We start from the raw sequence: 20,105 nt of genomic DNA, 5'->3' as shown, positions 1-20,105 counted from the left end.
CCGGCCCCTGCCCGCCGCTTCTGTTCTCCCCCGCTCCCTCTCTCAGCCTGTGCGCTCCAGGCAAACCGAGTGGCAGCCGCTGATTGGAGGCCGCGGCGCAGCCAATCAGAAGGGGGCACCTCACGGTAGCGCTCTGATCTTTAAACGCCGGAGCCGCGGGGCCTGCGGAGGAGGCCAGGGAGCAGGATCTGCGCTGAGGACTGTGCTGGGGACTGTGCTGGGGACTGTGCTGGGGACTGTGCTGGGGAGCTAGGACGCGCACTTTGGCGCTCGGACGCGCACTTCGACGCACGCGGCCCCCGCCCCAGGTCGGGCTGGGATTGGCCGGTCCGCGGCTTCCCCGCCCCCAGTCAATTGCCGGCTAGGTCTTCCGGGGGGGGGAGTTTCTTTCCTTACCTCTCGTTTCTTTTCGCGAGACCGGAGCCAGAGGTTTGGGATCGCCCAGTGGCCGTCGGCGCGAGGAGGCCGAGCTCCGCACCGCCGCGATGAGGCCCCGGGAAGCCTGGCTGCTCGTTCTGCTCTTAGCCCTGGCGCAGCTGCTGGCAGCGGCGAGCGCAGAGGGCCCGGATGAAGGTGAGCGGCGGCGGGCCGGGCCTGTGGGCGGGGTCGCCGCGCGGACCGCCGACGTGCTGCAGTTTGAGGGCGGTAGCGGGGGACAGCATCGCTTGGGAGATCCGGGAGAGGAGGGCGGCGAAGCGGCCGGGGCTGCCACTGAGGCTTGAACGCGGACAGGATGTAAAGTGCCTTCTTTGCATGCTGGCTCCTTCGCCGTGATTCTGCTCAGGTTTTTCTCGAGTCCAGGCTGACTTCCCGCTCCTGGGAACGGGAGCTTGGGAACTGGTTCAGCATTTGAGGCTAACACGTCCAGGGAGTGTGAAGGGAGAGGGGCCTCTGGTTTCAAAACAGATTTTAGAGAAGGGGCGAGGGCACGAAGCCCCAAGTGGGAGCTCTCGGGACAACCGTGGGCAGCAAGCATTTTTCGTCTCAAAACTGTGGTTTGTAGGTTTGGATATAAGTAACTCAAGGGTTCTGGTTTGAGGGAGAAAGGAATGGCTTGGTTTGCATCTTTTGGAAACCGGAGATAGCATTCCTTTTGCGAGCATTTATTCAGCACCTACTGTGTGTGCCGGTCACTGCGCTGGGTTGTGGGAGTTAAGGATGAGTGTGGCCCCTGCCCATAAAGCGCCCGCTCTGGGAGGAAGGTTCGCAGCTACTAGTCATCACTCCTGCATTTTTCTTTGAAGTCGGCTAGCTAAAAAATGGTGTAAGAGAACTTGGAAAATTAGAAAGTTTTAGTCAAGAAAAGAGTGCTAATTCCTGGAGAACAGGGCATCGCATTACTGGTCTTAAACTTCTTCCTCTCTGGCCTTTCTCTAGGTGACTAGAGTTTTTTCCTGTTGAGTTTGTTCCAATATAAATAAACCCCTTTTTCTAACGTTAGTGTGTAAAGGAACTGTGAACTTTATACTCTTTTAAACAGCTTGAGTAACTTTTATGCAAGTCAATGATTCAAGAGTCTTTACCCACATAGAAAGGGAGGTTAAAAACCAACGCTTGGTGAGAAGAACACCTACCTGCCAACAGGAACTAGAGAGTAGTGTCACCTACAAGTGTCTTAGGACCTTTATCCAAATCACCTGGTGCTTATTTAAATACAGAGCCCCAAAATACACCCAAGCGGACTGCAGCAGTGGGCCCTCGAATCTGCATGTTAAACATTTCATTGATTCATGGGCAAGGTAAACTTTGGGAGGTACCTTAAAGTTTGAGGACCAGTGGAGATGGAGGGTAGTTTTTGGAACGTAGCCAAAGAGCAAACTAGCTTTGTCTTGGTTCTGATCCAGTGATTCTATTTTGCGGGGATTCTTAAGAGGCCTGGAAGGGTGGCAAACATGGGTGGACACCAAGGGCTATTAGGAAGAGTGAATCTGTCATTTTGGTCACAGGTCGCTAATGCACTGGAGACCCTGGGAAGTAGCCGCCTCTGGGGTGAGCCCGGGAATCTCTGCAGTTGGGTAGGGTGGGGCTTCTAGTAGTTACCTTGACTCTTTCCCATCCCTGGATCTTCACGTTCAGCTTCTATCACAGATAACCCATCCCGTGGATTTATTTTAGGGCCACACTTGCCTCTACCCCGGATGGTCCCTGTCCTTAGGGGGTTTTCCCTAAGGAAAACCTTTTTTTTTTTTTTTTTTGCCTCATTGCTGGGCATGCAGGTTCTTAGTTATTTTATTACTTATTTATTTATTTGGCTGCACCGGGTCTTAGTTGCAGCATGCAGGATCTTCGTTGTGGCCTGTGAGCTCTTGTAGTTGCGGCATGTGGACTCTTAGTTGCGGCATGCGGGATGGAGCCCGGGGCCCCCTGCATTGGGAGTGCAGAGTCTTAACCGCTGGACCACCAGGGAAGTCCCTTGCTTGCTTTCATTTGGGATTGGTTTAGATTTTAAAGTAAGTGGAAATTCACTTGGGTACAGTGCTGGGGAACTGTCCAGTTGCCCCTCTCTTTTCCTTTCTGGGAAGTAATTATCAAACGAGTCCGTGTAAAACTTGGGGCATCCTGGGAAGAAAATCCTATGTGTCACCATGGCATAGCAGCTGAGCGGTCAGGACCCTCCACTCAGTAGCCTTGTGCCTTTGGGCAGGTGACTAAAGCTCTCTGTTTCTTCCTCTGTAAAGTGCATGTAATGTGTTTCCCTCGGGGGATGAGAGAGTGTGCTTAAGTGCCCAGCACGGTGCCTGGCGCATAAAACATATCAGTTAAATGATGTTATATCTGATAACAAATTTCTCTTTTTCTATTCAGTATTGACCTAATGGTAAGATTTACCCAACTTTTATGGGCACCTCCCTGGTGGGGACTGGAAGACCGGCCAGCTGAGGAGGCAGATGAGGACATGCTATAAGGAGCGGCTGGTGTCCAGCCTGGGCAGGATCCAGTGTTGTCAGATGTACTGGTGGGAGTGGGCAGGGGTTGCAGTGACCTGGTTAGAGGAGGGGCCTACATTTCAGGAGTGGCCTTACTGGGTGGGCTAAGCAGGCTGTGGAGATGATGCAAGAGGCTTCACTGACTACACGCAGGGGAGGATGGCACCCTTCCAGAAGGTGCTGGAAGGCTTTGGATATATTTCTATCCTAGAATGTCCAACTTTAAAAGTGAAGCCCAGTGAAGAGTGGTCTCCCCATTAAACTGAGATATTTTCCTTGTCCGGATGTGTGGGGTTTTAGTCCATGGGAATATAGAGCCAGCACCTTCTCCAGTTGCAGAGGAGTCAACCCTGGGGATTGTCTGCAACTTGGGGAGGAATGGAAAGGGGGGGCCACGCCTTAATGCTATTAAGGATCCTTAATTATGTAGGGAATGTTCTGCCATTTTGTTTATCCTTAAAAATATAAACTCAAAGTCAATTTTTTAAAAAGTGTCAAGAAATGAATTCACTGTTTGGAGCTCTGTCCCAGGATAACTCATGGACCCCCATTTAATCGTGAGAGCCCCATTACCAATAGTGCTCTCAGACCACTTCGGGCTGGGTGTAGGTAGGAAAGCATCTTTGCTTTTCCATTTTGTAAAATTCACCTTATCCCTGTGCATTGAGCAGATAGCCGAGTCCCTCTTCCTCCCTGAGCTGTGTTTCCTAGCTTGAAGAGGGGATTAAGTTCTCCCGAGCCTTCTTTCCACCCTTCCTCCAGTCTTTCCGTCTGCCCGCAAGTAAACTTGATTCTCGGACTGAGCTGAGCAGCCAGGCGGTGAGAGTGGAGATGCACTGCCTGGGGCATCTACCTAACTGCCCACAGCAGGCCTTCCGGGCCGTGGGAGCACCCAGATCTGGGGCAAGGCGTGTGGTGCTTCCTAGGTCCGCGACAGGAGCAGAGAACCTGCATGACATCCCCACATTAAGCCCCCGGGTTTGCAGCCCCGATGTGGGTCATTTTGGGTGGGACTTTCAGACATTTTGGGTGGGACTTTCAGACAGGTGAGGGGCGGTCAGACTAGCCTTTTGAAAGCCACTGTGACAAGGTTCTGCAGGCCGACATGGGTCAGCTAGTACTTATCCTGCAAGTTTGTTGTAGGCAGTGTTCCTGTACCGGGAGCCCCTAGCCAGCTGGCGTAAACCCGGAGGTTCTCAAGCGTTACGTCCTAGGATTCCCGAGGACCTGGGTGTATCGTGTTGGCTGCCAGTCACCAGTGGAAGGGGATTTAGTGTGACGTGAGTGTAAAGAAACGAGCTGAGGCCACAGCCCTGAGAGGTGGCGTTGGGGTTGAGCCCAGGTTGTCTTCCTCTGGGTCCTGCCCCCTCCACGTCCAGGGAGCCTGGTTCTCATTGCTCTCCCCAAGCCTCCTGCTGACAGTGCTGGGGGCCTGGGGCTTCTGCAGGCCTGACCACCCTGCAGGGTCCCTGATGAGGAGCAGGGAAGTGGCGAGGTGGCTGGGGAGCTCGGGGAGGGCGGGAGGAAGACTGCAGGCAGGGCTGGTAACCTGCCCCAAGAAACATGGGAGTCTGCTGGGTATGTACTCCTCAAATTGGTGGGTGTTCTTTTTGGATTTTAGAGCTGTTTCTCCTGCCCACGCAATGGAGGAACTTCTGCCTTAAGTTGGGGGTCGGGGGTGTGAAAGGAAAAAGCAGAGGGTGTTTGAAGGGACAATGTGGAGGAAAGTGGGGCTCAGCGGGGTGGGGTGGGTTTTTGGTTTACTTTTGACAATTAGTGTGCAGATTGGTAGATTTTAATGATACCGAGCAAAGCTGCCACCCTGCCCAGACCAGTTCCTGGCTTTTCTGAGCACCTGCAGAGCCAGCACTGGATCAGTTCAGGGGCGGCTAAGATTGGTCAAGTCCCAGGGGTTCCCGGATCCCGAGGGCAGGTTTTCGAGCCCTGACCTCAGTCCCGCTGTCGGTGTTGGTTTCTCTCCTGGGAAGCATCTCCAAAAATAAATAATTGGCTCTGAAACATTCTGCCTTTGGAGTTGATGAAATCGTGCTGGCTGCAGTTCTGTTTGCTGGCGTGGTAGCAGCTGGGGAACCTGGGTAACGAGAACTGCCGTTCAGGATTTCTGGTACCTGTAGTTCAGCAACAAATTCAGTTGAACCTTGATAATAAGATGTGCTCATATGCTTGCGTTCTGGAAAGAGTACTTTGCTTCCAGGCAGGGCGTCCTACAAAGGTACGAACAGGAAACAAGTGCTGGTTCTCAGCTTTTCATTCTGGAGGATGGAATCCTAATCCATTTCTGAAAGGGGTGGCATTTTTACCTCATACACATAAAAAACAGCCCCACGGGTGTTACAGTCCTTCAGCAAAGGTTGAAATGTGAAGGGAGGAGTGTGGGGCATCATATTTTACTTACGAAGTCAGCCCGAGTAACCTCCGGGGTGGAAAAGTTGAGACCAGTACTTGTTTCCTGTTTGTACTGATCTGGGGACCAGGCAGTCAGTCATTCATTGGGCAGGGGTCGGGGGGGATTAGATGCAGTCCTTCCTGCCTGTGGAAGCAGAGAGGGTGAGGAAGAGGAATACGTGTGTGAAAGTTAGCCTGGCCCTTGAGCACAGACGTGGGGGGCCCACGAAGTGAGGAGCCTGAGGCGCACAGCATGCATATGGGTCAGGAGGCTTGCGCGGGGCGGCCCGAGGGGTGCATCAGGTCTGTGCCTGGGGAGCAGGACGGCGGGTTCTCTGTACCTGGGCTGGAGGCCTGCAGAGCAGGGCCAGGGAGGGAGTGCTCTGTCTGGAGAGGGGGCTGGTTCTGCCCTCCGAGTCCTGCTGCAGTTTTTAGACTTTAAATTCTAGACCTGTAGTCAGTTTTCAGCCATCTTTTAAGCATGACCTCCCTTTAAGTGAAATCTTAAGTGGCCACCCGATATGCAAATTCCTGGGGTTGGGGAGGCCCCCAGGGACCACGCAGGACTCGTGACCATTTTGAAGGTTTTGGGTTCTAGGGAGATTTTTTTTTTTTCTTTTTAAGTAAAGTTACGTATTTATTTATTTTTGGCTGCGTTGGGTCTTCGTTGCTGCGCGTGGGCTTTCCTCTAGTTGTGGCGAGTGGGGGCTCCTCTTTGTTGCGGTGCGCAAGCTTCTCATTGCAGTGGCTTCTCTTGTTGCGGAGCACGGGCTCTAGGCACGCGGTCTTCAGTAGTTGCGGCACGCAGGCTCTAGAGCGCAGGCTCAGTAGTTGGGCGCACAGGCTTAGTTGCTCCGCGGCCTGTGGGATCTTCCCGGACCAGGGCTCAAACCCGTGTCCCTTGCATTGGCAGGCGGATTCTTAACCACTTTGCCACCAGGGAAGTCCCTCTAGGAAGATTTTTAAGGAGGAGGGTCACCATTTTCCTAACCAGTCTGGGTATTTTCTGCACAGATTCTTCTAAGAAAGAGGATGCCATTGAGGAGGAAGACGAGGAGGAGGAAGATGACGAGGACGAGGACGATGGCGATGACTTGGAAGTTAAGGAAGAAAATGGTGTCTCAGTCCTAAATGACGCGAACTTTGATAACTTTGTGGCTGACAAAGACACGGTGCTGCTGGAGTTCTACGCTCCATGGTGAGGACCCACGCTCCGCCCCCCTCAGCCAGATGGACCAGGGGTTCCTCTGTGTCCCAGGCTGGACCCCTCAGAGTCATCCGGACCCTGCAGGGTGGGAGTGTCCGGGTGCAGGAACCCAGACTCCTGGTTCGGGAGCGCCAGGGGCTCAGCATTCTGCCAATTTGCATTGAGCGTCTGACGAGCCAGCCCTCGCAGACCGCGGGCCCCGCTCGTTTCAGATCCAGTGCTTAAAAATGTGAACACGTCCTCTGCTAGTTACAGCTGGGGGCGGCTAACGAGCTGTGATGACACAGAGACCTGCGTGGGTGACAGGCGCATCCCTCATTACAGATTCCGCCCTCCACCCCCTCCTCCTGCCTGGAGTCTGGTGGCTGCCCAGTGCAGCCCCTGGGGCCTCCCATAGGAAAGGTGCATGGGCCCTGGGGGAGCAGCCCCTCTTTTCCCATCTTTCACCCTCACGGGGCAGCCAGTCATGACTCTTGGGCTCCTTCCCCCCACCTCTCTTCTGCTGTTTTTTCCATCTCATAATCCCGTCTTCTTTTTCCCCTTTCTCCTGCCCTCCTTGGTTCACTTCGGAGACAAAATAGTCAAGATATTCTTACGTTGTTTGTCTAGCACAGTGTGAGATGCTTTGTAAAAGTATCTAAACAGACCTTAGGACAGGCCTATGAGGTTACATTGTTCCTAGTTTATAGATCAGCCGTTCTCAAACATTTTGTTCTCTCAGGACCCCTTAACACTTAATAATTGAGGACCTCAAATAGCTTGTTATGTGGGTCACGTTTATCAGTAGTTACTGTATCGGGAATTAAAACTGAGAAATAGAAAAGGCCATCTTTAAATAACAGTAGCGCTCTTACATGTTCACGTCAGGATGCTGACATCATCGTCGATCACGTAGCCTCTGGAAAACCCTGCCGTATGCTTCTGAGAGGAGTGGAAAAGACGGCATCTTTCAGGAAGAGTTTTCTCCTCACACTGGGGTGTAGAGATGTTGAAAGCATGTTCCCTCAGCAGAGCTGAGTTTCGAACCTGGATCTGTTTGACTTTCAGCTGCCTTGGCCTCCCCTGTTTTGTGTTTCTTGTCAACTGCAAACATTTCTGGTCCCAGTGTCCCCGTTTGTGTGCGTGTTGCTGGATTTAAGTCTCCATGGATACAGTTAACCTGCTTCTTCTTCCCGAAATCTAATTCTCAGGTGCGGGCATTGCAAGCAGTTTGCTCCAGAATATGAAAAAATCGCCACTACCTTGAGGGAGAATGACCCTCCCATTGCTGTCGCCAAGATCGACGCGACCTCAGAATCGGCGCTGGCCAGCAGGTTTGACGTGAGTGGCTATCCCACCATCAAGATCCTTAAGAAGGGGCAGGCTGTCGACTACGAGGGCTCCAGGACCCAGGAAGGTGAGCGGCTTCTGAGCTGCTGGTGGAAGTCGGGGACAGGGCTCCCTCCCCCTGGAAGGGAAAGTGGAGGGGGTGATGGGAGGGGAATTTGGATATTAGAAAGGAAGCCGAGCTGAGTGGACGGGGAGTGATCCCTGATGGAATGTTCATGGAAACTTGGATCAATGTAAACTTGTCCTTGCATGGGAGGGGGTATCTTCTTCCATTGGCGACCATGAAACTCAAGGTCTGGTGCTGGTGTGTTACAGGTCATGGGTCTTGGTAGTGCGCTGCAGCGGTGCTTCTGAATGTCTAGCTTGTATCCGACTCACGGGGGGTGGGGTGGGGTGGGGTGGGGTTGAGGGGGCTCGTTTAGACAGACTGTCGAGCCCCAGCCCAGAGCTTCTGATTCACTAAGTTTCAGGTCTGGCCCAATAACCTGCGTTTCTTGCGAGCTCTAAGGGCTTGCCGAACGTGCAGGTCCAGAGCCCCCATTGGAACCACTGGTGTGCGGAGCCAGACAGTGTTTCTAAAACCAGGCCCGATGGGTCCCTGCCTGGCTCACATCAGACACTAAATAAGTTTCATTAAATGAATGAGAAAATGACATTGTGGTAGCCTTTAGCGTATCTCTTAATCACTTAAGAAAAAAGATTGCTTTGTGCTGCATTTTCCATTCCCAGTATAGCGTAGTAGAAATAGCACTGAATAGGTTTGGGGTCTTCATTGCCATCACGTAGCCCTGTGTCCCCCACAAGGGCCTCCCTTGCTGGGCCTTGGGCTCCTCATCGCGGAGTGTGAGGTCACGTGGACTTGATCTCAAGGTTCCCTTTGAATTGGTACGAGAGTCTGTCCTGTGACAGACTTGTATATTTGGAGGTCTGCGCTTGACACCTGCCAGCTAGGGACGTGGCCCAGTTTGGAGTCTTGAGAGCAGAGTTTGCCTAAGTGGCCTCCCCAGGCGCCAGCCCTCCCAGTGCGTCTTAATAATGGGGCTCGCCTGCGCTGATGGCCCCAGGGCCTCGGCTCTGCCTACACCGGCAGGTGCTGCTGTGCGCGCTCCAGTCTGAAAGCCCGTGCTTTGCGGCAGTGGGTCTCAGACCTGGCTCCTTGGTAGATTCTATGGCAAAAAAGGAGAGAAAAAGTTTGCAGCCACTGCTCCTAAGAACCCCTTGGAAAGTGCTTTGCGAGAATATATTCAGTGTCCCAGGCCTGGCGTTGAATCCATCTCCGGGGAAGCAGGCCACAGAAGGGCCGTTCGCAGTCCGCAGCCTGAGCAGCGTGGGAGCTGCTGCTTCTCTTTTCATTTTTCTCCAGTTTGGTTACGTTTTATGATGCGTGTAACATGCCAGTGCTAGATGTGCGTGTCTAAATACATATGTATTTGTACGAGTTAAGAGGATGCCCCCAAAACTATTAATAGGCATGTGTGGTCAAACACTGGGAGATGACCTCTCGGGGTTCAAGTGCAGTTAGAACCCTGGCGTGTTAGGAACGGAGGTCTCATTCGTCGGGTTGGGCTTGGACTGTCTCGAGCAGTCCGCAGCGGGTGCGTGTGGCAGTGGACCCATGACGGACAGCTGCTGGAAACAGTGGGCCTCTGGCTCTTAACTGTGCAGAGTGGCCCTGGCTGTAGATGTGATTGGATTTCAGGAAATCACATGGGTCCTGTTCTGTGGCCCCGCTCTCTCTCTTCGCCCCTCACCACCTGCCACCCCTGGAGCGGGGGCCTGCATGTGCTTAGTCTTGTGTTGTTTCTTCCAGAAATTGTGGCCAAGGTCAAAGAGATCTCCCAGCCCAACTGGACACCTCCACCAGAAGTCACACTCGTGCTGACCAAAGATAACTTCGATGAGGTGGTGAATGACTCAGGCATCATTCTGGTGGAGTTTTATGCCCCGTGGTAAGATGGTGTCTATCACCTGTTATCGGATACTGGTCAGGCCCGTCCTGTGTTCGGTACAGGCACGGGCCGGGGGTGGCAGAGACAGACCCCCGCACGTGAGGCAGGGCTAGCCGAAGAGCAGGCGGGTGCAAAGTCCCCGCCGTGCACAAGTGGGCAGAGTGGGGCGCTGCGTGTTCCGAAAGAGGCGGTTTCACAGAGTCTTTCCTGGGGGGTAGGATGAGGCTAAAATATAGGCCTGAAGCGTGGAGCCTGCAGGGAGAGTAAGCCACGTGGGCCACATAGGGGGGGCCACCCAACGATCTGCGGCCCCTCGGAGCTGGAGGACACGGCCATGCGCCAGGCAGTGCCCGCTTCCCCCCCGGGCCTTGCTGCCTCCCTCCTGAGATGTTTGAACCTTGGTTTTCTCTGTCTTCGTCTCTGCTCTCGACTGTTCTGGAGTGAATCTTGGAAGTTGACCCTGACTCTTGCTTTACACTCAAGACGTGTTCCCTTCTTGTGCCGGAGCCCCAGGGCCCCTAGAGCTTCCTGCCTTTTGTCCCTTCCCCTCACCGCCCCCTTCACAGGCTTGCGTCCACTTCCTGCCCATCCCTTGTGTCCCAGCTCACCCTCACGTCCTGTGTGAAGTCACCACTGATTGGTATCCTTACCTGTCCCAGCTCTCCAACCAAGAAAATTGTCTTGGCCTTTCCCACGTCTTACCCCATGTCACGGTTATGCCCCTGTCCACCCATGTCTCGGGTGTGTGTGTGTTGTGTGCATCCCCCCACCCCCATGAAGGAGGAGGCCACATCCTGCTGGCCCCTGGGGAAGGCCCGGGCCCCGCCCTCACCCGGGGGCATCCCGAGGTTGGCCGGATCTCTCCAGTCACCCGGGAGCGCAGGCTGGGTTTCTGCGCTTCACTTACCTGGCAGGTGGCATCCACACCAGAACAGGCCCCTGACAGAACTGCTTCCTCTCGCAGGTGTGGACACTGCAAGAAACTGGCCCCCGAGTATGAGAAGGCCGCCAAGGAGCTGAGCAAGCGCTCTCCCCCAATCCCCCTGGCGAAGGTCGACGCCACCGCAGAGACAGACCTGGCCAAGAGGTTCGACGTCTCCGGCTATCCCACCCTGAAAATCTTCCGCAAGGGAAAGCCCTTTGATTACAACGGCCCACGGGAAAAATACGGTACTGCCACCTCCTCTGGCCTCAGTGGGGAGGGAAGCTCCTGGTGCGTGTGGGCGCCGGCAGAGCTGTGGGGACAGCGCCCTACAGCCCCAAGCGGCCCCTCAGGTGTGTGCTCTGCTCCCAGGGATCGTCGACTACATGATCGAGCAGTCCGGGCCACCCTCCAAGCAGATCCTGGCCCTGAAGCAGGTCCAGGAGTTCCTGAAGGATGGAGACGATGTCATCATCGTTGGGGTCTTTAAGGCGGAGAGCGACCCAGCCTACCAGCGGTACCAGGACGCTGGTAAGGAGTGGCCCTCTGGGCAGGGCAGAGTGCCCAGGCCCGGTCCCTCTGAGGTTGCTGGGGAGTCTGCTGCTTCTGTATAAAACTCCTGGGCATCGACTTAAGGGATGGCTTGACGGAAGAATTGAGATTGCGTACGTGGGAACAGGATTTCCTTTCTCGGCTTGGGGCTTGGTTCTCTGTTGCTTTAATTGCACGTGGGTGATATGACCTCTTACTAAATAGATGAGAGGGCTGCACAGTCCCCCTCCTGGCCTCTGAGAGGAGGGGAGGGGCACAGTCAAGTTCATCCAAGGTCATTGTCTACCTCCCGCCCCTTCCAGGGGCCCCTTCCCAGATCCAGTCCCTCTGCCAGGGGTAGGGTCTTGACCGGAAAGTGAGGGTTTCTGCATCAGACCTGGGTTCGAGTCCTGGCTCTGCCAGTGTTCGAATACCGTGACCACAGTCAGTGACTTGATCAGCTCAGAGATCTCACGTCCAACACGGTGACCTGTCCTACTTGGAAGGTTGTTACATTAGTTGAGATAAATTGGAGGAAGTGCTTAGCAAAGTGCCTGGGGATGCTGACTGCACACTGAATGCTGGTCTTGCCAGGCCGGGAGGCAAAGTTTATCACCAGCAGCTGTCGGTGTCCCGTGGGGGCTGGCATCCTCGCTCCCCGGATGGTCCCTAGGCCATGAACAAAAGATGGCTTTTCAGGGACGGTCAGGATCCTCTTGGTCCTCATCAGCTCCTGAGTGCCCTCCACCCCTCACCCCACGTCACACACACCAGAACAGTTTGCTTTTCTACTTCGAAGGAGCAGTTATGATCTGCTTGCCACTTAGTGCTAATCTCTGCTGCGCAGTCACGGTTGTGCGTTTGTCAAATGCAGATTAACGTTGTAAAACATACAGTAGAGCTAAACTCTGTGCTTCCTCGGTCTTCACTGGTTCAGTCAGTAACCTTGTCACCCAGTTGTGCTAGAAACTTGCAGAGGGTCCCCTAGCCCACCCAGGGCCACAGGCAGCCACGGAGTCCCCAGACCTACACATTTATGTGCATGCAGATCCCTGGGGATCTTGGCAAAATGTGGGTTCTGGGGCTTCCCTGGTGGCGCAGTGGTTGAGAGTCCGCCTGCCGATGAGGGGACACGGGTTCGTGCCCCGGTCCGGGAGGATCCCACATGCCGCAGAGCGGCTAGGGCTATGAGCCATGGCCGCTGAGCCTGCACGTCCGGAGCCTGTGCTCTGCAACGGGAGAGGCCACAGCAGTGAGAGGCCCGCGTACCGCAAAAAAAAAAAAAATGTGGGTTCTGGTGCTATACATCTGGGTGGGCCCGGTGCTGCCCGTCCAGCTGCCTCACTTCCAGCCTGACATACGTGTGACCCCACGTGGCCGGTCAGGTTAGGCTCAGGCAGGGGTGACGGTCACTGGGCCTGGGGTATAGACTGTGGGGAAGGAGCCAGAGACAGTCCTGGAGATGCAGCGTGGACGACAGGGAAGCTGATGGGGCAGGAGCAGAGGGGAGGCTGGCGGGAGGAAGGGGTCTGTGAGCGTGGAGGGCGGGCAGGAAGTTCTTGAGTCGATTCTGTCTCTGCACCCAGGTCCACCTGATAACAAATACCCGGGGCGCCTGGCGGCTTAGAACGGGTGTGCCTTCTGGGTGGGCCACCTTGTTTCATTCTTACAGTGGTCTGAGAGGTGCCCTGTCCTGTTTCTACAGAGGAGGGACTGGGGCTCGGGGAGGTGAGTCACTGGCAGGCCTGAAGTCACACAGTCGGCAGGTCGAAAATTACGATTTCAGTCGAAGTCTGTCTCAGCTTCCAGAAGCTGTGAGCTTGTCCAGGTCGCCCCTGCCTCCTGCAAGACACGTACTGTGCCCTCAGCCACCTGTCCCTATATATAGCCAGTCGGAGGCTGCCCTCGGGTGGGGCGACGCCTCACCCAGTGCTGGGACCACACTCCGCTCAAGGTGCATGTGGATGCCTCAGCGAGGACAGAGCAGAGGGACTGAGGTGATTCCCCTGGGGGGTCCGGGGCAGGGGTTGACAGGCCGGCCCACGGGCCAAATCCGGTCCTCATCTGTTTTTGTAAGTTCCCTTAGAACACAGCACACCGGACGGTTTGCACGCTGATCAGCACAGAGCTGGGTTGTCATGACCGTGGGGTCCACAAAGCCAAGATAGTTCCTGTCTGGTCCTTCCCATAAAAGATTGCCAGCCCCTGTTCTAGAGTATCCTCAGTCAGTGGGGGTGCATTGGGGAGTTTCCCGAGATTTAAAGTATGTACAGCAAAAGAACCGCAGCCCACAGACAGGCCACCCAACAACTCGGGGGGAGCAGTCAAAGCCCTGCAAAGGGTGCTGGGTGTGAAAACTCCCTGTGGGGATGGAGGGCTCTTGTGACGGACGCAGGAGGATTTGGGCTGTCTGTCCAGGGTTATGTGCTTCTCAGCATCAGAGGCCACAGACGACCGTAGCGCCTGACAAATTAGCTCTGAGTTTTTCTGTGAAGATTGTTTATTTTTAAAATAAATTCCAAGATACATAGATTTTAAGGGACTACATCTATACCAGGTTGTAAACTCCAGACTCCTTTCAAGTGTTTCAGCTCTGGATGTAGTCCACACGGCGTTCGTGGTTAAGAACACATTTTCTGGGCGTTTGCTTTGACTGATGGTGGGTAGTGAGTTGAATCTAGATCATTTAAGCAATTTAGTAAGTCGTGTATTTGTTGTTCTGTTAATTTTTCAGCTAACCACCTGAGAGAGGATTACAAATTCCACCACACTTTCCACACTGAAATAGCCAAGTTCTTGAAAGTCTCCCCGGGGAAGTTGGTCATCATGCAGCCTGAGAAATTCCAGTCCAAATATGAGCCCAAGAGCCACGTGATGGACATCCAGGTGGGGGAGGGATGCCAGCCCCGGGGCATCTCATCGGCATGGTCTCTTGGTCAGGGTTCGCGGGAGGGACGGCGGTCGGGGGTTGGGGTCACACATACCTCGTGGGTCGTGGGGCCTTGGCCCCTGGCAGAGCTCCACCTGCTTTTGCCAGAAGGGTTCCCCCGGTCTTTATAGCTCCTGGCAGGCCAGCAGCGGCCTGCGTGGCTGGTGTGGCTCCTGGCCAGGATGTGCTGGCTGCTGGGTCTGAGCCAAGCCTCACTTGCCGCCAGGTGGCTTGGGCGCTGAGGCCTAGGAAGCGATGACGGGCCTCTCTGTTCACTGGGTGAAGCTGTGGGACGTGGCACGTGGACTTGGCCTTTCTTTCCTCTATGTCCCCCCACTCTCGGTCTTCCTAAGGGGGTGACACACTCATCTCTAGAGGGGCGGAGGGAGCTCCCAGCCCAGGGTGAGCCGGGGTCCAGCTCGGTGTTCCAAGTGCTTCACAGGGGCTCCGCACTCCACTGAACAGATCTTCAGGTTTGGAAAAAACCTTACACCTTGAATCCAAATATTTTATTTGATAGAACGATGCAGAGAAGTGAGCCAACAGGCTGGAGGTCCTACAACCAGTTAGGAGCAGACTAAGGAGAGAATGCAGGTGTGCTCCGTCCCCAGCCAGGACGTGTGGGGGTGGTCTCATCTCTCCCCCTGCCCTCCAGCTTCTCTTTTTAGCATCCAGAGATACTGGCTCTGGGTCCGCAGAGGGGCCCTGATGGTACAGTTCTGTATGGTGTGTGTGCTCCTGGGAAAGGGGGCTGTCTGCAGCTTTCAGTAGATTCTTGAAGGGGTCCTTGGCCTGCAAAGGTTGCGATCCACAGTCTGTTGTGCACATCACTGCTACTTTGCTCTTTTGGTATTATGTATATACCGTCTTGGTTGCAAAAATTATTTCAGGCTGCTTTGTAAAAAATGCACACAACAGATAAAATGTGACTTTAAAAAATGGATTTAAAAATTAGGACAAAGGGAAGACAAGGGCAGGACAGGTAAGATGAAGCCAGGTGTAAAGTCAGCACAGGCAGCACTGCTGTGAGGGGAGCCTGTTGGCTGCAGACGTAAGCGAGGAGGGCTCTGGCCTTGAGTTCAGATTCGGGCCCGCGGGGGCCAGGTGCTCAGCGCGGGAGCACATTTGTCCTGGGTCCCTCGGCTTTGAGCTCACCTCCTGAGTGATGGTTGGTCCAGGGGCCGTCCTGATGAAAGACACCCCACAGCCCAGCTGCCCTCTGCCTCGTCCCTGCTGCCTCCTCCCACCTGGCCCGGCCTGCCATTTCTCAGCGCCACCTGGGACCACCTCCTGACCATCGCTGCAGATGGGACATGGGCCCTAGGGGGAGAGAGCAGTGGTCATCCATCACTTCCTGCTGGGCAGGCAGCCGCACCTTGTTGGGCCTCGGTTTCCTCACCTGTAGAGCGAGGTGGCCGTGCCGCCCTCACGTGCAGCTGTGTGGCCCCATGCTCTTCCTGAGAGACACTGCCCGCACCCCTGCCCCCGGCTTCAGTGTCGCGGCTAGTCAGGGGCAGGCTTTCTCCAGGCGGAGCTCGGAGCCCCAGCAGCGCTTCGCATCACAGCACCGTGTTCCTTGTCCATGCAGTGGCCCAGAGAGGCTGCTGTGAGGATCAGACCAGGGGAAGGTGGGACCCTGTGCCCAGTGTAGCCCGTGTTAGCGCCGCTGTCATCTGGGAGCCGGGCCTTCCCCCAGCAGAACCTGATTGACCTGGACCGCAGGCCCCCACCCAGAGGGAAGGGCACGTGGCCTCTGCAGTTGCCCGAGAGGCTCACTTCGGGTTCCCTGGAGGAGGGGCCCCAGCATCACTGGGTGGACTTGAGTGGGGCCCCTGTGCCGGTCTCTTGGAGCAAATGGCTTTTCCCATCGACAGCAACAGACAGCTGCACCTCACCTGCCCCCTTTTGCAGGACTCCACGGAGAGCTCGGCCATCAAGGAGCACGTGTTGAGGCACACGCTGCCCCTTGTCGGCCACCGCAAGTCTTCCAACGAGGCCAAGCGCTACTCGCGGCGCCCCCTGGTGGTCGTGTACTACGGCGTGGACTTCAGCTTCGACTACCGCGTCGGTGAGGCCCGGGTTGGTGAGGCCCGGGTTGGCGGCTGGGGTGTGTGGTTACTTACGGCTTCAGGGGCTTTTTCCTCCCGGGCTGTGTCCCTACCCCCTTCCCTCTCTGCTTGAGCACGAGGGGAGCTTCGAGTCGAGTTGGGCCCTCTTAGATTAGAGATGCGGGGGCAATCGGGCGAGGCCAGCTCCCATCCCCGACCCGCCTGCGGGCAGGGGCCCTGGGCTGTGGCCCGAGGCTGGTCCGGGGTCTGCGCCCGGCATCTGGAGCCTCAGCCGCTGCGGCCTGGCTCACAGCCCTCGGTGCCCTTTCAGCCACTCAGTTCTGGCGGAACAAGGTCCTGGAGGTGGCCAAGGACTTCCCCGAGTACACCTTTGCCGTGGCCGACGAGGATGACTTCGCCACGGAGGTGAAGGACCTGGGGCTGAGTGAGAGTGGGGAGGAGGTGAACGCGGCCATCCTGGACGAGGGCGGCCGCAGGTTCGCCATGGAGCCCGACGACTTCGATGCCGACGCCCTCCGCGCCTTTGTCAGCGCCTTCAAGAAAGGTGAGCCCCCCCATCCCATCCCCCCACCATCCTCCACCTCCGCGGCCCCACCGGCTGGTTGTCGGGGGCCTGGCCCAGGTTTCCTCCTGGACCTGAGGGATGGGAAGATGGGGATGGAGAATCCCTGTTCTTTTGCTTTCTCTCTCTCTTTTTTTTTTTCATAATAGAATAAAAGGCAGGCGTCTTAGAAATTTCAAGAAGCCTTTTTTTTTTTTGCGGTTACGCGGGCCTCTCACTGTTGTGGCCCCTCCCGTTGCGGAGCACAGGCTCCGGACGCGCAGGCTCAGCGGCCATGGCTCACGGGCCCAGCCGCTCCGCGGCATGTGGGATCTTCCCGGACCGGGGCACGAACCCGCGTCCCCTGCATCGGCAGGCAGACTCCCAACCACTGCGCCACCAGGGAAGCCCAAGAAGCCTTATTTTTAAAATATGTAAAGTACAACAGGCTTTTGGACTTAGACGTAAGTTTCATGTATGAGGAAAACTTGCTTTGGCATCAAGGCGAGCGTCTTTCTCACCTGGTTGCGCACATGGCCCCAGCCGCTGGCGGCTGACGGGCAGACCTCCTTGTCCGTCACTGCTCAGTCTACTCCCCACCGTGGCTTCCAGCCTGCAGCGCCCACCCTCCTAGTAACCCCTCTGCATCGGGAGCACCTCTTGTGACAGCCTCACTGAACAGGACCCAGCGTCTGCTAGGCCTTGTGGGGAACCACCTGCACCCTCTCTGGCCTTTGCAGGGACTGGGAAAGTAGAAGACGTGAGGAAACCAGAGAACTGGCAGTGGGCTTCTGGAGACAAGGCCCTGGCTGGCCCTGGCAGCGTCTGACTTGCCATGTCCTGCACGTCAGGCCAGCCTCACTGCCTGGTCCAGTCAGAGCCACCAGGGTCGGGGCTTTTCGGCTCTCACACTCCTCCTCTGCTTGCTTTCCTCGGCAGGAAAACTGAAGCCAGTTGTCAAATCCCAGCCGGTGCCCAAGAACAACAAGGGGCCGGTCAAGGTCGTGGTGGGGAAGACCTTCGACTCCATCGTGATGGACCCTAAGAAGGACGTCCTCATCGAGTTCTACGCCCCCTGGTGCGGGCACTGCAAGCAGCTGGAGCCCGTGTACGCAGCCCTGGGCAAGAAGTACAAGGGACACAAGAATCTGGTCATCGCCAAGATGGATGCCACGGCCAACGATGTCACCAACGACCGCTACAAAGTCGAGGGCTTCCCCACCATCTACTTCTCCCCCAGCGGGGACAAAAAGAACCCAATTAAATTTGAGGACGGAAACAGAGATCTGGAGCATTTGAGCAAGTTTATAGAAGAACATGCCACAGAACTGAGCAGGGCCAGGGAAGAACTTTGAAGGCCTTGAGGGTCTGCTCAGGGCAAGCGCGGCAGGGACCAGACAGCGAAGCTTCCAGCACTCGGCATTGGAGCCTGAGCCAGCTGCGAGCCCGGTGGGCTTGCTCAAAGGCAGTCTGTCAAGGTGTTTTGGTTTGTCTTGTGTTTTAATTTTTTATACTTTGGTATTTCACCTTATGCTCTGATACTGAATAGATACGAATGACTCAGTAGATTAGTCCAGAATTTTACAGAGGATACATCTATTTTTACCATTATTTGGGGTTTGGTTTTTTTTTTAACTTTTTCATCTTCTTTAATATATTTCTTCAAAGCAGACAGTTGAATCTCTTCTGTGTGAATGTTTTTCTCTGTTTTTAATTTAAAATTTAAGAAGCCTTTGCCAAATCACGTCGACTTTTCCTTTTTGTTTGATTGTCACCTGAGGAAAGCTTAGCTGAAGATGGGACTGTTGGTGTTTGGTTTTTTTTCTTTCTGTTGTGGCACAAAGTGAGAACTGTCGCCGAGCACCCTGCCGAGGACGTCATTCCAGCCCGACTGATCTGCCACCTGGTCCAGGGAGAAACAGCATCTCTGCGGGCCTGGGTGTCACCGTGCCTTCTCCTCCCAAATCGAGGACCGCAGGCAGGAGCGTTTCCCAGGTGCTCCCAGACCCTGATCCGAGGCTCAGCCTCCGAGAGGCCGCCTGCCTCTTCAGAACCGCTGTGGCCAAGGAGAGATGAGCTGGGGCACAGGTGGAGACTTTAGGGTGATAGGACGATAGGGTAGGCTGTTGTGATGGAATAAAGAAAGGATTCAAAATGAACCTCCATCACCGTCCTAGAGAACATGGTCCCGCCCTGGAGCCTCAGCGTGCTGGAGATGGAGAGGCCGAGCCTGGAGGGGAGGCTCCCTGCCCGGCCTGCCTGAACATCCAGGGGTGGGGTGGCATCCCGACCCGGGTAGGGGCATCGATGGGCTCTGCTCTTGGTTGTTTGTGGGTGGGCAGTGGTGCACTCTGTCGGGAGGGGGCAGGGGTGGAGGGCAAGGCCCTGAGCACTTCTGGAGGCTGGAGGGAGGGGACAGGACAGGACAGCACGGGAAGCTGGACCGGCCTGCAGGGTTCTGGGCGATTTGTGTGATGTGAGCTTCATTCTGGGAGTTCATTCACCGAGATGTGCCATCCCCGCTCACCTGTTCCTAATTTTGCTGAAACAGAAATCGTGAGCTGGGGGCGTCTCTTCGAGCAGTGGCTGGTGGGTTTGCTGCAGGGGTTGGGTGGGGCAAGAAGCAGCCCCAGGGGAAGGGACAGCCGTGGTGGGCCTTTCTAGATGATCTGCTTTCAAGTTGAGTCTGGCCAGGGTGGGCGGGGGTGTCTGGTAAGTCCTCAGAATCCCCAGTGTGGCAGGAAGTCCTCTGCACCCTCCTGGATGCCCTCTTCCCTCAGGAGGACAAGCAGGCCCCCTTCAGAGACTTTGTGCCAGAAGCTCACAGGAGTAAATGTGGGTGTGGGGCTTGAAGGCTTTTTTTTTCCAACCGAGAGGCACACTCCTCCAGCACCGCCTCGGGCTTCCGTGCTGGTCTGGGAGACCTCACACAGCACACGTGAGGCCTGGGCTCTAGGAGGGAATAAGTGTGGTCTCATTTGAAGTGAGGTGTCGGGAAAGCCCTTTTTGAAGTGATGTTTGAGCTGAGACCCAAGGATGAGTTGGCTGGAGCCCGGCAGAGGTTGGGAGTGAGTCATTTCTCAGTGTGTCCCGGGACCTGCAGCGTTGACACTACTTGGATGTTTGTCAGAAATGCACGATCTCGGGCTTGGCCCCAGACCTGCTGAGTCAGAATGCATTTTAAGAAGATCCCAGGAGACTCATGCCTAGTGAATGCAAAGGCGGAAGTCAAAATGTATCCTCTTCTGAAATAGAATCTGGAAACCAAGTTGCCCAATGGAGTGTCAGGTAAACT

The 20,105-nt window shown here is 55.4% G+C and overlaps 1 protein-coding gene across 1 annotated transcript; it reads left to right on the top strand.

The window, feature by feature from the left end:
- The first annotated feature begins 52 nt into the window (after positions 1-52).
- On the top strand, positions 53-18,969 carry PDIA4 (protein disulfide isomerase family A member 4). The gene is made up of 10 exons (XM_067747314.1): positions 53-573; positions 6,348-6,531; positions 7,731-7,936; positions 9,680-9,818; positions 10,783-10,988; positions 11,113-11,271; positions 14,006-14,157; positions 16,112-16,268; positions 16,580-16,813; positions 17,750-18,969. Exons 1-10 carry the CDS (start codon positions 486-488, stop codon positions 18,163-18,165), a joined length of 1,941 nt encoding a protein of 646 aa, XP_067603415.1. The 5' UTR covers positions 53-485; the 3' UTR covers positions 18,166-18,969.
- Positions 18,970-20,105: the final 1,136 nt, after the last annotated feature.

Source organism: Pseudorca crassidens, chromosome 8, assembly GCF_039906515.1.
Source record: "Pseudorca crassidens isolate mPseCra1 chromosome 8, mPseCra1.hap1, whole genome shotgun sequence".
In the NCBI taxonomy this organism is placed as follows: Eukaryota; Metazoa; Chordata; class Mammalia; order Artiodactyla; family Delphinidae; genus Pseudorca; species Pseudorca crassidens.
Note: the sequence above shows the minus strand (reverse complement) of the source record. Positions and strands in the feature narration are given on the sequence as shown.